This window comes from Tetrao urogallus (assembly GCF_951394365.1).
Source record: "Tetrao urogallus genome assembly, chromosome: 20".
In the NCBI taxonomy this organism is placed as follows: Eukaryota; Metazoa; Chordata; class Aves; order Galliformes; family Phasianidae; genus Tetrao; species Tetrao urogallus.
Window position 1 is genome coordinate 169,651 of NC_136833.1, and position 20,329 is coordinate 189,979.

The 20,329-nt window shown below is 51.7% G+C and overlaps 2 protein-coding genes across 2 annotated transcripts; one reads left to right on the forward strand and one right to left on the reverse strand.

The window, feature by feature from the left end:
* Nucleotides 1-1,659: 1,659 nt before the first annotated feature.
* On the forward strand, nt 1,660-6,653 carry LOC306953993 (borealin-like; the record flags this gene model as incomplete). Its single annotated transcript, XM_079545034.1, has 9 exons — nt 1,660-1,741; nt 1,812-2,287; nt 3,842-3,917; nt 4,225-4,361; nt 5,022-5,101; nt 5,347-5,445; nt 5,635-5,761; nt 6,203-6,289; nt 6,609-6,653. The coding sequence occupies 9 exons, from the start codon at nt 1,660-1,662 to the stop codon at nt 6,651-6,653; spliced, it is 1,209 nt and encodes a 402-aa protein (XP_079401160.1).
* Nucleotides 6,654-10,308: 3,655 nt separating this feature from the next.
* Nucleotides 10,309-15,304, reverse strand: LOC306953935 (borealin-like; the record flags this gene model as incomplete). Its single annotated transcript, XM_079544966.1, is given in 10 exon segments — nt 10,309-10,353; nt 10,673-10,759; nt 11,201-11,327; nt 11,517-11,615; nt 11,861-11,940; nt 12,601-12,737; nt 13,045-13,120; nt 14,675-14,974; nt 14,977-15,152; nt 15,223-15,304. Coding segments are annotated over 10 exon segments (1,209 nt in total).
* Between the last annotated feature and the right edge of the window lie 5,025 nt (nt 15,305-20,329).

Genomic DNA, 20,329 nt, shown 5'->3' on the forward strand with positions numbered 1-20,329 from the left:
AGCTTAGCAGCTGAGATGATTCCTGATTTTCTGAGCAGTGACAAATGTGGCAACCAGGCATGGACTCAGATGTGGATGATCCAAATTGTTTATTACAGGTTCTCACATCACTTACTCACATTCACAAGTTTTCTGTTTAGCTTTCCCATCTGCCCTTACAACTTTCCCACCCGCCTTTACATGTCAACAAAGCATTCCACAAGCACTCCATAACCGTGCATGCAGGCACTTAATCCAGAACTGTGAGCCGTTCCTTTTGCTTTGCGCTACTAGACGTGTCCTTGGTTCTCAGCCTTGCCATCTCACGCTGTTTACCTCGCTCCACAGCATTTGCTCCAAATAGTCTCTCTTGTATTCCCACAAACAAGCACCATCCAGTCAGATTTTAAGAAAAAGCTCTTTTGTGTGCAGTGCTCTGCTCCCAGCCGCACCGCATTGTTTGCTTCACAGAGCTTCTGAGCTGGCTCACTGACCATAAAGCTGCTGACAAAAATAAGTGTGCTCTTAGCATGGACAAGAATAACTCATTTGGCAAAGTGAAGCATTTTACTTCTATGCAGATTAAAATCTATATCATATTCAGACTTTAAAATAAATCCAGGTCTCTGAAGCAGTGGAAGAAGAAAAGGAAAACAGGCAGAAGAGGACCAGGAAATCCATTCAGAAACTATAGGGAAAAACAGATTTTAAGTGCAGAACGCCAGCTGGATACTCACTGTCTTCTCTAGCAGCGAACATGCAACCCAACAAAACAACGGTAGAAGCAGACTGGAGCCTCTAGGCCTCCAACAGAAAATTAGTTCTTATTGAATGAAACATCTAACATGTTCTGAAGCTTTCTCAAGTGACAGAAGAAAAACGGTGTCAAAGTTATCCTAGCTGGTCTCTTACATATATCCAGTTTTTCTCAAAAAATAAATCAAGGAGATAAATCTTGTTGAAGTTAGAAACACATGCAGGAAGGCAAAGAAAAAAAAAAAAAAGGGAGAGTGGTTCTTCTGACAAGTGTATTGAACTATGTTATATCTTTTCATCCTCTAAAACAAAGTTGCATGTTCTTCTTTAAGGGTTACAGTACCAAGCGTCCAAGCCTGCAGAAGAGCATCTGCTCTCGGCAGCCAGAGCCTGGCTTAGCAAGGTCAGCGCTGCGGCTGCGGATTCGGCAGCCCGTGAAAGCACGTCGCTTTTAACGCAGCTCGTTTCCCTTCATTCGGTTCGTCTCCGAAAGCTCCTCTTTGCCCGCGCCCCTAGCCCTGCCCGGGGAGCCCCGCCACGGGAGGCCGCAGGCGCCGGTAGTAACGCTCCGCGCCCCGCAGGCCCCGCAGCGCGTCGGCCGACGACGGGCAGCGCGGCCCGCGCCGCGGCAGCTCAGCTCAGCCAGGCCCGGCTCCGCCGCTCGCTCCCCGTACGGCCGCAGCACAACGGCAGCAGTAGGGCAGCTCGACCCGGTCCGGCCCGGCCCCACCGCGTCCGCCATCGCCGCCACGGCGCCTCGCGTCATCACGCCGCGCCGCGCTCCGATTGGCTGCGCCGCCGCTCGCGGAGCTCCGATTGGACGGCGGGCGCGCGTCCGGCGGCGGTTGAACGCGGCGCGGACGGGCGGTGCCGTCCGCCGTGCGGGAGCGGGGCTCGGTGCGCTCGCGCCGTTCCTCGGCCCTCATGGCTCCTGCCCGCAGGAAGGCGGCCGCGGGCGCGCGCGGCAGGAAGCTGAGCGCCTTCCTGAAGGACTTCGACCGGGAGGGTAGGCCGCGGGCGGGCCGCGGGCCGCGCTCGGGCCCGGGCCGCGTCTGACGCCGCGTCCGTCCCCGCAGTGAGGAGCCGGGTCGAGCAGCTGCGGGCGAACGGGGAGCGCCTGGTCAAGGAGGTGGAGAACCTGTACGACGTGGAGCTCCTCCGGCTGCCCGTGGCGCTCCGCGAGATGAACTGGCTGCAGTTCTTCGGTAGCGGCGGGGGGCGGGGGCGCGGCGGGCGGGCGGGCGGGGGGCGCGGGCTGCCCCTGGAGCGGCGCTCGGAGGCCGTCGCTGAGGAGCGGTGGGACGCGGCGCGAGGGGCTCGCGCGAGCAGAACGCGGGTGGGCGCGGGCGGATGCGCCGCCCCCTCTGCCCGGGGCCGCTCGCTCGCCGCCGGAACGCCTGCTGTGCGCTGCGCGCTCCTGCGGCGGCGTTACGGCGCGGCTGCGGGCGCTGCGGGAGCTGTCCCGGCTGCGGACCGCAGCGACGCTTCCAACCGAGATGTCTTCTTTCTAGCTGAAGGGGGAAGCCGGAAGGTCCTGGAGGAGGCGGTGACGGTAGGTATCCGGCGCGAATGGGAAACTTTCCCCGGCGCGCGGTGCGTTCCTGGAGGAGACGAAGGCTTTGTGTATCCGCAGGAGCGCCGCTGCGATAGCGCGGGTTGTGCCCGCGGATCTGAACTGTTAAGGCTTAGCGGGAGGAGATGCTGCGGTGTCCCCTGCAGGGTTTGCGTGCTCGTGCTGCTCCTTGCCCGGCTTTGCGGGCCTGCTTAGTTTCATGCTAAGGGATCGCCGAGGTTGGAAAAGACCTCCCGGGCCGCTTCCCAAATTCCGGGATGGTCACGGTTTCCCCTCTGAGCCCGCTGTGTAATCACCACCAGCCGCTTACTCCAAGTGGCATCAGAAGCACGTCGTGTGGAGGGGGCCTTTCCTTGAAACATGCAGTTTGAACTGGTAATCACGGTGTTAAGGGGAGCCGTGCTTCAGTGCTGATTGTTGACGAAGCAGCTCCTCAAACTCCCTCTGTTGGGCCGGGCCCCAAATAATTTGTGCCCCCATGGGTCTGCTGGGGCCGCAGCCTTCCCTCTCTTCAATACCTGCCTGACCTCTCCGGGTTCTGCAGGAGTCTGGGAGGGGAGTTCGGTGGCACCGGGAGTGTCCGTCCGCTTCTCTGAGTTTTCTCCTGAGTTCCTCCACACCCTCTGCCACTCGCTGTTACCCGGCTTTGGGGGAGGTCCGCGGCCGATACCGATCATGAAAAGCACGTTCTGAAAACACGACAGTGCGAACAATGTGACTGTGTTGGTTGGGACGTTCCAGAAATGTCCAGAAATGTTGGGGGGGAGAAAAGGAAAAGCGTGGGAGGAGGGAAGCTTGGAAACCTGTTGAAACATCTCTCTGCCCATCGGCAGATTCCCCACTGGGAAGGCAGTGGGGGGCATACAAGCATTAGCACCTTCAGGAGCGTAGCTTTTGAGGCTCAAACCGTGCTGCATTGTATACAAACCCCAGACGGGTGACCCAGCTGTGCTTTTAGGGCTGTTGTGCATATACACCCTACAGCCAGGGGCATGCTCTGGGCAGCCTCTGCCAGTACGCCTCTCCCAGTCCTCTTTGCATTTTAACATTCTTCAGGGATGGTCATAAAGGAAAAAAAAGAACTAAACACGATATAATTGCTCTCCATTGGCTGCTCCATCATCACACACGGAGATCGCTGTTCCCTAACGCACCAGCCCTTCTCTCCTGCTATCTGTAAGGTTGCTCTCCTCCCTTGGAGTCATTTTGCGGGGCCCCACGCCTTGGGGGTTTGCTCCTAGGCCTCTGGAAGAGCACGCGCCTCTCGGTAAGCTGAAGCACTGCTGTGCTGTTGAGCAGCAGGGAGTAGGTGAAGCGTGCTCACAGCTGCCCAGCAGGGCGTGCTGGCGCTGAAGGGCACGAGATCCATTGTGTCCGGAACAACGAGGAAGGACCTCTTTTAGCACAGCAGAAGAACGCGAAGATACAGTTATGTTAGATAGTTGTGTATGTGAAATAGTTACAAAGATTTTGCCTGCAACTTTGACTTATCACAAACTCGCAGTACCGATCATCCCAACTTCTTAATCCTAGGCAGACTTGGGAATAACAGAAATAAACAAGTTGACAGCAGAATTTATCCAGACTCCTCTGAAAATCGTCACGAAAGGTCAGTAGATAACATTCTGTGAATGCTGGTTTGGTTCTTAGCTACAGCCTTCGCTACGTGTGAAGACAAGGACGTAATTCTGCCTTTACTCCTGCGACCCGAAGTAGTTTTACTTGCTTTAATTAAGGCATTCTGGATAATTCACAGCCATGTTCTCTTTACTGTTGTCATCAGAATTCAGATTTTAGAAGCAAACTGTTGCCGAAATAAGCTTGTAGTGTGTTTCCTTACCTTAGCTAATGGTCAGTTACGTCGTGTTAGTTTTTTTTTTCCTGTCAACCTGAATAATGCTTTCCTCTTTTCGTAGAAAAATCTAAACAGGGTATTGAAGCCACTGAAGAAGCAGCAGAGGTTCCTTTGCTTCCTCCAGCAAAGAAGGCGAAACACGATGGCCAACTTCTTCTGGAGCAAGCAGCTGCAAGTACTAATCCAAGAAACGGAAAGGTAAGCAGCTGCTCTTTGTGATGGCTTTTATTCCTGGGATATAAACTATGTACCGAGACGATGCTGATGCCTAAGGGGGAACAGCGTGCAGGATGCTGTAAGGGTGGCTTTCCAAAAGCTGTTGCTTGCTGATCATCCCGGTGACGCTGGAAGCTGGCTTTCGTTGGCAGGTCGTGCTGTTACTTGTGGCGAGGAAAGCGACTGTGCTGCGAGTTACCTCTGCTTTTATTCCTCTTGTACTTCTGCACGTGAGAGTCTCACCCTTCTCATCTGAGCGTTGCTGTATGGAGGGAGCGATATTCCCTAGAGCAGAACAGTCCGGGCCACATTGAAAATATTTACCAGCAGTGCTTTTCGGCTTTGTAGTTTCTGAGTTGTGCTGTGGGCAGCGGTAAATACATGAACCGTCTCGAGTCAGAGTGGAAGTTAAGGTGGTCTGTTATCCTCCTGAAGTTCTGCAGCTGAGCTTCGGGGAAAGGACGTGAGGGCAGTACTCGAATGGGGAAGGTCTCAGAAGGTTGTCCCGTGGCTTGTGTCAGACTCCCGTGCTGCAGGAAGGAGCCTGCTGAGCCAGGCGTTTCGTATGGGAGCGTTTGCTCGGTGCGGACTTGGCTGTCCCAGGAGAAGGAACTGACTGACTTGGCAGCTAATGTGTTTCAGGTGAGGACGTCCACTAAAAAAGCACCAGCGTCCAGGAGCAGAAGAGCTCCTTCAGCAAGAGTGAAACGCATGAGTCAAAGGTAACGGCGATGAGTTTCGTGGCAGGATTTCAGAAGCAGAGAGTAAAGGTGCGGTGCTAACGTAGCTGCAGAGTGGGGCGGTGCGTGGCCCGGCAGGCTGGGTGGTGTGGGCATGGCGTGCCGTAGGGCGATCTGTGAAGACCCTGGGTTGTCTCGTCCAGGTCTTTGGTAAGACAGTGCTTACGTGTCCGTTAAAATTATTCTTCTGAGAGCAGGGCTCTGCTTACATGCTTCCTTTTAAGCAGATCAAGCAAAAGCAGCTTTATCACTCCAGCTACTGGCAGAAATCTCAATCTCTGTGCTCAAGGAGGCGCCTCCATCATCACACCCAGGTTTGATTCCAGGTCTGTATTCTATTGCATTTCTCTGTTAATTTCTCATACAGAGGAGTGCCTTGCTGCTTGGTCCTTACATCTCAGTTGTCTATATGCAGAATACTTTCCAGCAGCGCTTTGAACCTGCAGTGGTTCAAAGTTTTGGTCCAAGCGCTCTAAGAAATTGCAGTAAAAGTCCTTGCCTGTTGCTTTTTCCAGAGTTTTCAAGACGCCGGGTTTGCGCACACCCACAGTAAATGAACGTGTTTACACCATCTCTGCTAACGGCAGCCCCCTTGCTGATGGCAATGATGTCTTCATTACCGTTCCTGTTGGAGGAGGGGAGGTAAAAACAAACTTGAGTCTGTAAAATCTATGCAGCAAGGAGAGCCTGCGCCTTCTTGGGGGCCTTATCAGTTTCAAGGGACTGCTGTTCATCCATTCTCGCCCGCTTACTTGTGCCGCTGCAGCTTATCAGGAGGTAAATGTCGCTTAAAAAGAACCCGAAGAAGTTCTTAGTCAGAGCGGGAGCTGTCTAAGAATTCTGGCCTAAGCAGAATGCACACTGCTGCTTTGCTGCGCTTTTGAGTGAAGCTGAAAGTGCCTTCTGCTCACGGTGCTGCGTCAGCACACCAAGGGCAGCACGGGATGAGCTGGTCAAGCTGGATGTGGCTCTTGGTACGGACGCGGCCTCCTAGTGTGCAGGGAGGGGTTTCTTTGCTGCTTGTAGCTGCTGCTGCTGAACAACCGGGAAACCTGAGATTTGGTGGTGTTTGGCTTCTTGCAGAGCATTCGTTTAACAGCAAGTGATCTGACCAAGAAGAATCTTCTTCATCTCAATCCAGAGGCACGAGGCATTATGAAGAAGCTGTCTGTAAGCCTTTCCTTTTTTTTTTTTCCGTTTGGGACCTGAAGCTGTAATGCAGCATTGTCTCTGTCCTTAATTGTTGTCCTTACCTGTTGAGCTACTGAGCTGTAACAGAAGCTTCTTACTTCAAGTCTTGTGTCTTAGCTCCTACCGCTGGTGGAGAAGAAGCATGAACTGGGAAGGGGAGGGATAAAGCCTCACGCTTGTAGAAAAATAACTGTTGTCAGCATTTTGAAAAACTGAATCGAAACTAAAGGTGTCTTCTGCTTCGGGTGGGAAGCGGAAGTGGCTGTGGGTTATAATCTCTTTGGCTCTTTCTTTCTAGGTTCGTCTTGCACAAGCTTGTAGCAGTGCAAAAACCTACAGGTGAAGAGCAACGAATGTCAACACCTTTTGTACACGTGGAACTACTATAAGCTACAAGTACATTTTGTTTGGTGTCTTGTAATTCTGTGAGCATTCACTTAAACAAAACGAAATAAAAAGAAAACAAACAGCAAAGCAGTTAAAACCTGTGCTGGGTAACTGACAACGCTGTTAATATTCAAACGTCCTTTTCCAGCAGTCAGAGCGATTCGGTTGTAGCTGGCATGAATCACAGCTACCTGGCAGCTAACAGCTAACCATATTCATCCCCCAAATCCATTTCCCATTGTGCCTGAGCCCCGTGTGCCTTCAGGGAGTGGATAGGTAAGCAATAGTTCTTTTCTCTGCAGTGTATTGCTTGCGCACACTACTAGAATCTCTTCTGCCCCCCTTCTGCAGCCCACGTGGCAGTAGCGTTTGGTTTAACCAAATTGGAACTTCCTTCTCAGTTCAAGTGTTTGAGGCAATGCAGGAAAGCTGGTTCACTTCCTGGTAACAGAATCTCTCGGTGTAATGCAAAAGCCCCAGCGCTTCTTCATTAAGATTTTCTGATCCTGAAGGAGGTACACAGAGGCAAATTATGATTAATTCATCCGGTGGAGAGGCACTGGCATTACTGCGGGCAGCTGCCCTATGGAAGCAAGGTCATTCACACAAGGCAAGGAGACTGGGATACAGCTGCAGAGCAGTTCCTCCCAAGCAAGTTTATTCTGCTATGTGCAGAAGCGCAGGCTGAGGCGGTTTACTTGTGTTCCCAAGCAAGCAGGAGACCTTTTTCGTATGTCAGTCACCTGTTCAGGCAGTGCTCTGTATTTGCCCACGCATCCCAGCCCTCTGCAGCAGGAACTGGACACAGCTCTTCGGAAGACGGCTGAAGCACGTTGCATCCAAGTGCCACATAAGCAATGCAGCACGCAGCAATGAAGAAGACGTATGAGTCAGAATCCAATAACACTGTACAGTTTCCTGCACCGTGGAGTTAGGGGGGCTAACTAGGTAGAGACAGGATTATTCGTTAGTTGTTCCATGTGAATAATTTGCGTCTTCATCTGTGCCATCATACAAGTTCCATTTTTGAAAGCATCAGGGCTGTATACGCAACAGTTCCTGTCAATGATTGCACCAGTGCCCCCTGGGCAGCAGTCAGTATGTCTAATGCCGTGTGGTTCTGTAGTGCAATTTTGTGTCTGTTGTGATTTCCAGCTAAACAGTCTGGTGGCTTGATGTGCTAAATTCAGTGCTGCTGCAGTATGATGAGCTGGTGCTGATCCTTGCCACTCAGCAGAGATGACTGCAGCTTGTGGTGGGAAGATGCCATGCCAGAGAACCGCCGAGCAGCCTCGGCAGCTGGGAGGTTTTATGCAGTGCATCCACTGGTAGGTGCGGTCTCCAGCCTCGCTGCAGGGCGGTCCAGCCTTTGTATGGCTTCATTCTCCCTTTGGATCCCACCGGACTTGAGGGTTGTGGTTGTCACTGACACCGATCTTGTCATCGTGTCACCAGGGCTGCGCCCGCTTGAGCTGCTGATGCTGCCACCGACCACTCGATATCCCAGCGGCGTCCCTGGCACCTGGCCTGTGGGGACTTTGGCCTCGGGGTGGCATTGTCTCCAAAGGGAAGCTCCTGACAATCGCCTGATTGAAAACGTTGCGGTTTTGCCCTGTTCAGGCGCTCTGGGTGATGTGGCACTGAATACAGCCCTGGGGACGCACAGCTACGGTGGGGAACGCAATTGCGGCTAGGGGGCGGCAGCAGGTTCGCCTGTGGCATGGTGGTTCCAGAGGGCTGGGCAACCCCGAGGGGATGACAGTGCTGCACTGCAGGGCTCGAGACATCAGCCTCGCTGCCCAAGCTTGATGCATGCGGAGCACCGGCTCTGGAAATCTAACTGTGAGGAAATGGGGGGCGGGAGGAAGTTCAGGGGGAGATGACAAGATCCTTTGAGTGTCATCCGGAGCCACTGGGTGCCTGCTCAAGTAGTTCGGTGACCCGAGATCTGCAGGTTGTCCCTCAAACACATCGGGAGCCCACCAGTGCAGGTGAGCTCATTACAGAGGTTAAGACTGGAGGCAGTGCGGGCTGCAGCCACTGTGTACGGGCTGTTTGTGACCCTGAGGGCTTAGCAAAGAGCAGGAACTTCCATCTCTTTCAAAAGAATCAGGGGGAAAGGTCCCTTGGAAACAGGTTCTTAAGGAAACAGGAACCAAACAGAGCCAACAACTCTAAGGATGCCTTTGGTAGTGTGAGAAGTCTCTGTCCCCACGGGGAGGCAGGAAACCAGCAAGGCTGAGCAAGGAGCAGCTGGTCAAAGGGAGGGAGCAAGGACAAGTGCAGTGGTGGAGGGAGGAGCGAGCACATTGAAAAGAAATGAAAAGGAATGAGGTATAGTGGAGCTGAATGATGCAGAGTGGTGTGAAATCACAGGGAATGCAATAAAATGAACTGGATGGGAGTGGAATGCAATGAAAAGAGATGAGTGGAGTGAAAAAGAACAGTGAAAGGGAATGCAATAAAACAGTGGCGTGCTACTGCAACGTACAGCTCTATAAAGGAACTTTAAATTTGTGTTTAAATACCTACCATCACTGCTTCTTCCAGGAGCTTCACCCAAAAGCTGGCTTAACATTCTCTTACCCAAATCCTTTAATAAGAATCCCAGGAAGTACTCTGTGCATTTGACACTTTGAGGTTCTTCATTGGTCAGCACGGCTGGCCACAGCTACCCTTCAGCTGCTCCAGACGATTACCTGGGGATGCCCCACATACCCAGTACCATACATTCCAAGTTACTACAAACACTCATTAATCGGCAAACATTTCTGACCCAAATCGGCACAAATGAGCTGCTTGGTGATTGCATGCCATGGGCCATCTTCCGGCCACAAGCTGCAGGTCTCCTGCTTGCTTGGGAACACAAGTAAACCGCCTCAGCCTGCGCTTCTGCACATAGCAGAATAAACTTGCTTGGGAGGAACTGCTCTGCAGCTGTATCCCAGTCTCCTTGCCTTGTGTGAATGACCTTGCTTCCATAGGGCAGCTGCCCGCAGTAATGCCAGTGCCTCTCCACCGGATGAATTAATCATAATTTGCCTCTGTGTACCTCCTTCAGGATCAGAAAATCTTAATGAAGAAGCGCTGGGGCTTTTGCATTACACCGAGAGATTCTGTTACCAGGAAGTGAACCAGCTTTCCTGCATTGCCTCAAACACTTGAACTGAGAAGGAAGTTCCAATTTGGTTAAACCAAACGCTACTGCCACGTGGGCTGCAGAAGGGGGGCAGAAGAGATTCTAGTAGTGTGCGCAAGCAATACACTGCAGAGAAAAGAACTATTGCTTACCTATCCACTCCCTGAAGGCACACGGGGCTCAGGCACAATGGGAAATGGATTTGGGGGATGAATATGGTTAGCTGTTAGCTGCCAGGTAGCTGTGATTCATGCCAGCTACAACCGAATCGCTCTGACTGCTGGAAAAGGACGTTTGAATATTAACAGCGTTGTCAGTTACCCAGCACAGGTTTTAACTGCTTTGCTGTTTGTTTTCTTTTTATTTCGTTTTGTTTAAGTGAATGCTCACAGAATTACAAGACACCAAACAAAATGTACTTGTAGCTTATAGTAGTTCCACGTGTACAAAAGGTGTTGACATTCGTTGCTCTTCACCTGTAGGTTTTTGCACTGCTACAAGCTTGTGCAAGACGAACCTAGAAAGAAAGAGCCAAAGAGATTATAACCCACAGCCACTTCCGCTTCCCACCCGAAGCAGAAGACACCTTTAGTTTCGATTCAGTTTTTCAAAATGCTGACAACAGTTATTTTTCTACAAGCGTGAGGCTTTATCCCTCCCCTTCCCAGTTCATGCTTCTTCTCCACCAGCGGTAGGAGCTAAGACACAAGACTTGAAGTAAGAAGCTTCTGTTACAGCTCAGTAGCTCAACAGGTAAGGACAACAATTAAGGACAGAGACAATGCTGCATTACAGCTTCAGGTCCCAAACGGAAAAAAAAAAAAGGAAAGGCTTACAGACAGCTTCTTCATAATGCCTCGTGCCTCTGGATTGAGATGAAGAAGATTCTTCTTGGTCAGATCACTTGCTGTTAAACGAATGCTCTGCAAGAAGCCAAACACCACCAAATCTCAGGTTTCCCGGTTGTTCAGCAGCAGCAGCTACAAGCAGCAAAGAAACCCCTCCCTGCACACTAGGAGGCCGCGTCCGTACCAAGAGCCACATCCAGCTTGACCAGCTCATCCCGTGCTGCCCTTGGTGTGCTGACGCAGCACCGTGAGCAGAAGGCACTTTCAGCTTCACTCAAAAGCGCAGCAAAGCAGCAGTGTGCATTCTGCTTAGGCCAGAATTCTTAGACAGCTCCCGCTCTGACTAAGAACTTCTTCGGGTTCTTTTTAAGCGACATTTACCTCCTGATAAGCTGCAGCGGCACAAGTAAGCGGGCGAGAATGGATGAACAGCAGTCCCTTGAAACTGATAAGGCCCCCAAGAAGGCGCAGGCTCTCCTTGCTGCATAGATTTTACAGACTCAAGTTTGTTTTTACCTCCCCTCCTCCAACAGGAACGGTAATGAAGACATCATTGCCATCAGCAAGGGGGCTGCCGTTAGCAGAGATGGTGTAAACACGTTCATTTACTGTGGGTGTGCGCAAACCCGGCGTCTTGAAAACTCTGGAAAAAGCAACAGGCAAGGACTTTTACTGCAATTTCTTAGAGCGCTTGGACCAAAACTTTGAACCACTGCAGGTTCAAAGCGCTGCTGGAAAGTATTCTGCATATAGACAACTGAGATGTAAGGACCAAGCAGCAAGGCACTCCTCTGTATGAGAAATTAACAGAGAAATGCAATAGAATACAGACCTGGAATCAAACCTGGGTGTGATGATGGAGGCGCCTCCTTGAGCACAGAGATTGAGATTTCTGCCAGTAGCTGGAGTGATAAAGCTGCTTTTGCTTGATCTGCTTAAAAGGAAGCATGTAAGCAGAGCCCTGCTCTCAGAAGAATAATTTTAACGGACACGTAAGCACTGTCTTACCAAAGACCTGGACGAGACAACCCAGGGTCCTCACAGATCGCCCTACGGCACGCCATGCCCACACCACCCAGCCTGCCGGGCCACGCACCGCCCCACTCTGCAGCTACGTTAGCACCACACCTTTACTCTCTGCTTCTGAAATCCTGCCACGAAACTCATCGCCGTTACCTTTGACTCATGCGTTTCACTCTTGCTGAAGGAGCTCTTCTGCTCCTGGACGCTGGTGCTTTTTTAGTGGACGTCCTCACCTGAAACACATTAGCTGCCAAGTCAGTCAGTTCCTTCTCCTGGGACAGCCAAGTCCGCACCGAGCAAACGCTCCCATACGAAACGCCTGGCTCAGCAGGCTCCTTCCTGCAGCACGGGAGTCTGACACAAGCCACGGGACAACCTTCTGAGACCTTCCCCATTCGAGTACTGCCCTCACGTCCTTTCCCCGAAGCTCAGCTGCAGAACTTCAGGAGGATAACAGACCACCTTAACTTCCACTCTGACTCGAGACGGTTCATGTATTTACCGCTGCCCACAGCACAACTCAGAAACTACAAAGCCGAAAAGCACTGCTGGTAAATATTTTCAATGTGGCCCGGACTGTTCTGCTCTAGGGAATATCGCTCCCTCCATACAGCAACGCTCAGATGAGAAGGGTGAGACTCTCACGTGCAGAAGTACAAGAGGAATAAAAGCAGAGGTAACTCGCAGCACAGTCGCTTTCCTCGCCACAAGTAACAGCACGACCTGCCAACGAAAGCCAGCTTCCAGCGTCACCGGGATGATCAGCAAGCAACAGCTTTTGGAAAGCCACCCTTACAGCATCCTGCACGCTGTTCCCCCTTAGGCATCAGCATCGTCTCGGTACATAGTTTATATCCCAGGAATAAAAGCCATCACAAAGAGCAGCTGCTTACCTTTCCGTTTCTTGGATTAGTACTTGCAGCTGCTTGCTCCAGAAGAAGTTGGCCATCGTGTTTCGCCTTCTTTGCTGGAGGAAGCAAAGGAACCTCTGCTGCTTCTTCAGTGGCTTCAATACCCTGTTTAGATTTTTCTACGAAAAGAGGAAAGCATTATTCAGGTTGACAGGAAAAAAAAAACTAACACGACGTAACTGACCATTAGCTAAGGTAAGGAAACACACTACAAGCTTATTTCGGCAACAGTTTGCTTCTAAAATCTGAATTCTGATGACAACAGTAAAGAGAACATGGCTGTGAATTATCCAGAATGCCTTAATTAAAGCAAGTAAAACTACTTCGGGTCGCAGGAGTAAAGGCAGAATTACGTCCTTGTCTTCACACGTAGCGAAGGCTGTAGCTAAAAACCAAACCAGCATTCACAGAATGTTATCTACTGACCTTTCGTGACGATTTTCAGAGGAGTCTGGATAAATTCTGCTGTCAACTTGTTTATTTCTGTTATTCCCAAGTCTGCCTAGGATTAAGAAGTTGGGATGATCGGTACTGCGAGTTTGTGATAAGTCAAAGTTGCAGGCAAAATCTTTGTAACTATTTCACATACACAACTATCTAACATAACTGTATCTTCGCGTTCTTCTGCTGTGCTAAAAGAGGTCCTTCCTCGTTGTTCCGGACACAATGGATCTCGTGCCCTTCAGCGCCAGCACGCCCTGCTGGGCAGCTGTGAGCACGCTTCACCTACTCCCTGCTGCTCAACAGCACAGCAGTGCTTCAGCTTACCGAGAGGCGCGTGCTCTTCCAGAGGCCTAGGAGCAAACCCCCAAGGCGTGGGGCCCCGCAAAATGACTCCAAGGGAGGAGAGCAACCTTACAGATAGCAGGAGAGAAGGGCTGGTGCGTTAGGGAACAGCGATCTCCGTGTGTGATGATGGAGCAGCCAATGGAGAGCAATTATATCGTGTTTAGTTCTTTTTTTTCCTTTATGACCATCCCTGAAGAATGTTAAAATGCAAAGAGGACTGGGAGAGGCGTACTGGCAGAGGCTGCCCAGAGCATGCCCCTGGCTGTAGGGTGTATATGCACAACAGCCCTAAAAGCACAGCTGGGTCACCCGTCTGGGGTTTGTATACAATGCAGCACGGTTTGAGCCTCAAAAGCTACGCTCCTGAAGGTGCTAATGCTTGTATGCCCCCCACTGCCTTCCCAGTGGGGAATCTGCCGATGGGCAGAGAGATGTTTCAACAGGTTTCCAAGCTTCCCTCCTCCCACGCTTTTCCTTTTCTCCCCCCCAACATTTCTGGACATTTCTGGAACGTCCCAACCAACACAGTCACATTGTTCGCACTGTCGTGTTTTCAGAACGTGCTTTTCATGATCGGTATCGGCCGCGGACCTCCCCCAAAGCCGGGTAACAGCGAGTGGCAGAGGGTGTGGAGGAACTCAGGAGAAAACTCAGAGAAGCGGACGGACACTCCCGGTGCCACCGAACTCCCCTCCCAGACTCCTGCAGAACCCGGAGAGGTCAGGCAGGTATTGAAGAGAGGGAAGGCTGCGGCCCCAGCAGACCCATGGGGGCACAAATTATTTGGGGCCCGGCCCAACAGAGGGAGTTTGAGGAGCTGCTTCGTCAACAATCAGCACTGAAGCACGGCTCCCCTTAACACCGTGATTACCAGTTCAAACTGCATGTTTCAAGGAAAGGCCCCCTCCACACGACGTGCTTCTGATGCCACTTGGAGTAAGCGGCTGGTGGTGATTACACAGCGGGCTCAGAGGGGAAACCGTGACCATCCCGGAATTTGGGAAGCGGCCCGGGAGGTCTTTTCCAACCTCGGCGATCCCTTAGCATGAAACTAAGCAGGCCCGCAAAGCCGGGCAAGGAGCAGCACGAGCACGCAAACCCTGCAGGGGACACCGCAGCATCTCCTCCCGCTAAGCCTTAACAGTTCAGATCCGCGGGCACAACCCGCGCTATCGCAGCGGCGCTCCTGCGGATACACAAAGCCTTCGTCTCCTCCAGGAACGCACCGCGCGCCGGGGAAAGTTTCCCATTCGCGCCGGATACCTACCGTCACCGCCTCCTCCAGGACCTTCCGGCTTCCCCCTTCAGCTAGAAAGAAGACATCTCGGTTGGAAGCGTCGCTGCGGTCCGCAGCCGGGACAGCTCCCGCAGCGCCCGCAGCCGCGCCGTAACGCCGCCGCAGGAGCGCGCAGCGCACAGCAGGCGTTCCGGCGGCGAGCGAGCGGCCCCGGGCAGAGGGGGCGGCGCATCCGCCCGCGCCCACCCGCGTTCTGCTCGCGCGAGCCCCTCGCGCCGCGTCCCACCGCTCCTCAGCGACGGCCTCCGAGCGCCGCTCCAGGGGCAGCCCGCGCCCCCCGCCCGCCCGCCCGCCCGCGCCCCCCGCCCCCCGCCGCTACCGAAGAACTGCAGCCAGTTCATCTCGCGGAGCGCCACGGGCAGCCGGAGGAGCTCCACGTCGTACAGGTTCTCCACCTCCTTGACCAGGCGCTCCCCGTTCGCCCGCAGCTGCTCGACCCGGCTCCTCACTGCGGGGACGGACGCGGCGTCAGACGCGGCCCGGGCCCGAGCGCGGCCCGCGGCCCGCCCGCGGCCTACCCTCCCGGTCGAAGTCCTTCAGGAAGGCGCTCAGCTTCCTGCCGCGCGCGCCCGCGGCCGCCTTCCTGCGGGCAGGAGCCATGAGGGCCGAGGAACGGCGCGAGCGCACCGAGCCCCGCTCCCGCACGGCGGACGGCACCGCCCGTCCGCGCCGCGTTCAACCGCCGCCGGACGCGCGCCCGCCGTCCAATCGGAGCTCCGCGAGCGGCGGCGCAGCCAATCGGAGCGCGGCGCGGCGTGATGACGCGAGGCGCCGTGGCGGCGATGGCGGACGCGGTGGGGCCGGGCCGGACCGGGTCGAGCTGCCCTACTGCTGCCGTTGTGCTGCGGCCGTACGGGGAGCGAGCGGCGGAGCCGGGCCTGGCTGAGCTGAGCTGCCGCGGCGCGGGCCGCGCTGCCCGTCGTCGGCCGACGCGCTGCGGGGCCTGCGGGGCGCGGAGCGTTACTACCGGCGCCTGCGGCCTCCCGTGGCGGGGCTCCCCGGGCAGGGCTAGGGGCGCGGGCAAAGAGGAGCTTTCGGAGACGAACCGAATGAAGGGAAACGAGCTGCGTTAAAAGCGACGTGCTTTCACGGGCTGCCGAATCCGCAGCCGCAGCGCTGACCTTGCTAAGCCAGGCTCTGGCTGCCGAGAGCAGATGCTCTTCTGCAGGCTTGGACGCTTGGTACTGTAACCCTTAAAGAAGAACATGCAACTTTGTTTTAGAGGATGAAAAGATATAACATAGTTCAATACACTTGTCAGAAGAACCACTCTCCCTTTTTTTTTTTTTTCTTTGCCTTCCTGCATGTGTTTCTAACTTCAACAAGATTTATCTCCTTGATTTATTTTTTGAGAAAAACTGGATATATGTAAGAGACCAGCTAGGATAACTTTGACACCGTTTTTCTTCTGTCACTTGAGAAAGCTTCAGAACATGTTAGATGTTTCATTCAATAAGAACTAATTTTCTGTTGGAGGCCTAGAGGCTCCAGTCTGCTTCTACCGTTGTTTTGTTGGGTTGCATGTTCGCTGCTAGAGAAGACAGTGAGTATCCAGCTGGCGTTCTGCACTTAAAATCTGTTTTTCCCTATAGTTTCTGAATGGATTTCCTGGTCCTCTTCTGCCTGTTTTCCTTTTCTTCTTCCACTGCTTCAGAGACCTGGATTTATTTTAAAGTCTGAATATGATATAGATTTTAATCTGCATAGAAGTAAAATGCTTCACTTTGCCAAATGAGTTATTCTTGTCCATGCTAAGAGCACACTTATTTTTGTCAGCAGCTTTATGGTCAGTGAGCCAGCTCAGAAGCTCTGTGAAGCAAACAATGCGGTGCGGCTGGGAGCAGAGCACTGCACACAAAAGAGCTTTTTCTTAAAATCTGACTGGATGGTGCTTGTTTGTGGGAATACAAGAGAGACTATTTGGAGCAAATGCTGTGGAGCGAGGTAAACAGCGTGAGATGGCAAGGCTGAGAACCAAGGACACGTCTAGTAGCGCAAAGCAAAAGGAACGGCTCACAGTTCTGGATTAAGTGCCTGCATGCACGGTTATGGAGTGCTTGTGGAATGCTTTGTTGACATGTAAAGGCGGGTGGGAAAGTTGTAAGGGCAGATGGGAAAGCTAAACAGAAAACTTGTGAATGTGAGTAAGTGATGTGAGAACCTGTAATAAACAATTTGGATCATCCACATCTGAGTCCATGCCTGGTTGCCACATTTGTCACTGCTCAGAAAATCAGGAATCATCTCAGCTGCTAAGCTAGAGATTTTCCTTTGTCAGCCTGTCAAGTTGATCTGAATGTACTTATTACACTTATTTTGTGGCTTCTTACCTTGGATTATCTTAATGCATGAATTATCATTGGCTCTTCTCTATTCCTTATTGCATGGAGTAATAGATAACAAGTACATGAACAGAGAGAGGGATTAATCCCCTCATCTTTAAAGACCCTTCCTCTCTCAGATTCACGAAAGCTCTTGTTCTTCCTCTGTTTGTGCCATCTCCAAACCCATCATGCCACAGATGTCTGAGTAATGTGAGCACAGCACTGTCTCATATACATACCAGGTGTTGAATGATGACAAGAAGCAGCTGTGGGTTACCAATTTGAATAATCTCCGTTAATAGTTTGAGATTTTATGATTATAACTAATGTGCTAACTGTATGTGCAACAACTGACTTCTAAACTCTTTCTTCCCCAGACCCATAAAAATTTCCTCTCAATGAAGGTTGCTACAAAAAACGAGATCAAAATCATTAATTTAAAAGGCACATGACATTCTCCATGGAGATGTCCCTTTTCACAATTCCCTCTCAATATGAATAAGAATTGCACACAGCCTTTTTTTTTTCTTTTTTTTTTTTCTTAATATAGAATGTCTAAGCACAGACTCAGAGGCAAATAATGCATTTTATACAATAAAGCAAAAAAGAGGGAAACGGGCATTTTGTTGTGGAGTTCCAGCAGCCCTGCTCGTGTTAGCTCCCTCTGTCCTTGGTCAAAGGGATGTGTCGGTTGACACTGGAGAATGTCTGGACAGGAAGGGCAGATGTTTTATATGAATTCTGAAATATGATTGAGCCTTGCATTGTTTTCACATTGGCAAGTGTTAGCTGGCTCTCCTTCCTCTATTGTCTTGCATGACGAAGGAAGTAGCAGCTCGGCATAACACAGCTGGACAAACCGTAGGGAGATTTCTTAAGGCATTACACATGGTTCATAGGGAACACTAGCCAGACAGATCAAATTTCTATTGAATTCATGAACTTTAGCTTGATTGGGATTTAGCTTTGTATTGCCTTTGGCTTCATCCCATTGTATTACTTACGGGTTAGGGTTAGGCTAGAGTTAAGGATAGGATTTGTGTTGGGATTGGGGTTGGGGTTGGTGTTAGGGTTAGAGTTAGGGTTAGGTTTAGCATTAGGGTTTGGGCTAGGCCTAGGATTAGGAGAAGGGTTACGGTTAGGGTTAGGACTGCATTGCATTCCACTGTCATGCATTTAATTGCCTTGCTGAGCGTTACTTTTCATCCCATTGTATTACTGGTTTGGTTTAATGCTTGTGGTAGATTACACGTAGTGAAAAGTTTAGGGTTAAGTTAGGTTTATGGTTGGGGTTGTGACTGTATTACATTCCATTATTGTTGTATTTCATTTCAACCCACTGCATTGTATTTCATTACACTGTATTGTGTTTGGTTTATGGTTAGGGCTAGGGTTACACTGGATTTCATTCCATTACATTGGATTGCATTTAATTTCGTATCATTTCTTTGAATTGTGTTGCAGTTTGAAGAGTTAATCACGTGACACCCCTCCCAATGAGAGAAGGGGGGGAGATAGAAGAAAAAAAACAGCTGAGATAAAATTGATTTTTTAAAAGGATTGTGAGAGAATGTAGAGTAGTTAAGAATAATAAATCAAACAAAAACAAAAAAAAAAAAAGGGAGGAGAGAGAACTTCTGATTGCACTGCTCCCTGTGCTGCTGGAAACTGGAAAACAATAAAAAGGAGGAAAAAAATGGGAAACTAAGGAACATAGGGGAAAACGGCTGTAACGGTATAATGTGATAGAAAACAAAGCCATGATAGCAGGGTAGCAGAGTCCCAAGCTGAAGCAAGAGAGGATAAGCTTAAGTGCAGCAACTGGGGATGCAGAAGCAAAGGAAAAAGGCTGCTTACATTCAGAAGGTCTCAGGTAGGCAGAGATCTCCAGAAAAACATTCTTGCCTCCACTGCCAACCCTTACATGAGGTCTGGGAGGGGGGGGCTGCCACGTCCCGGCTGCATTTAAGAAGGTCGATCTTCCACAGGGAATATTTGTAGAAGAAATGTATTAGTTGGAGACAGGATGGGGGGTTGGTCTGGGACCAGTGCTCTTTAATATCTTCATCAAGGGCACAGATGATGGCACCAAGTGCAGCCTCAGCAAGATTGCAGATGACACCAAGCTGAGCGGTGCAGTCGATAACTGAAGGGAAGGGAAGCATCCAGAGGGACCTGGACAGGCTGGAGAAGTGGGCCCATAAAAACCTAATGAGATTCAATAAGGCCAAGTGCAGGGTGCTGCACTCAGGTCAGGGCAATCCCAGGTGTTGATACAGACTGGGGGAAGAACTCCTTGAGAGCAGCCCTGTGCAGAAGGACTTGGGGGTCCTGGTGGACGAGAAGCTGGACATGAGGCAGCAGTGCGCGCTCGCCGCCTGGAAGGCCAGCTGTGTTCTGGGCTGCATTAAAAAGGGGCGGCCAGCGGGGAGAGGGAGGTGATCGTCCTCCTCTGCTCGGCTCTTGTGAGGCCCCATCTGCAGCGCTGCGCCCAGGCCTGGGGCCGCCAGCACAACGAAGACGCAGAGCTCTCGGAACAGGTCCAGAGCAGGACCGCTAAAGGATCAGAGGGCTGGAGCAGCTCTCCTACGAAGAAGGGCTGAGGGAAGCGGGCTTGTTTAGCTTGGAGAAGAGAAGGCTCCGGGGGAAACCTCACTGTGGCCTTCCAATACTCAAAGGGAGTGTACAAACAGGAGGGGAAATGTCTGTCTACAAGTCTCCTAGTGATAGGAGAAGGGGGAACGGGGAGGCTTAGGTTGGATGTGAGGGGGAAGTCTTTCACTCTGACGGTGGTGAGGCACTGGAACAGGCTGCCCAAGGAGGCTGTGGATGCCCCATCCCTGCAGGCATTCAAGGCCAGGCTGGACGTGGCTCTGGGCAGCCTGGGCTGCTGGTTGGCGACCCGCACACAGCAGGGGGTTGAAACGAGATGGTCATTGTGTTCCTTTTCAACCCAGCCTGTTCTGTGATTCTGTGATATGGTTCTATGATAAACACAATTAAGAAGTTGACTAAAGAGTTCATTAGACTTTCGAGATGGGACGAGTTTCTAACTCATACAGCAGCCAAATCGTTGGGAAGTATATGAATGAATAAAGAGAAAAGGGAAAGGAAAATGTGGAGAGCAGTGGAAAGGACATGCGTACAGACTGCCTGCTGAAAAGATACCCTTAACCACAGTCAGGAGAGCTGGAAGCGCCGCGAAGGTAAGGGAGATCAGAGAGAGAGCAGAGTAGAGCTGAGGTGGAAGCTGAGTGTGGGTTGCAGGGCATGAACACTGGCACCAGGTGTCGGTGCCCCT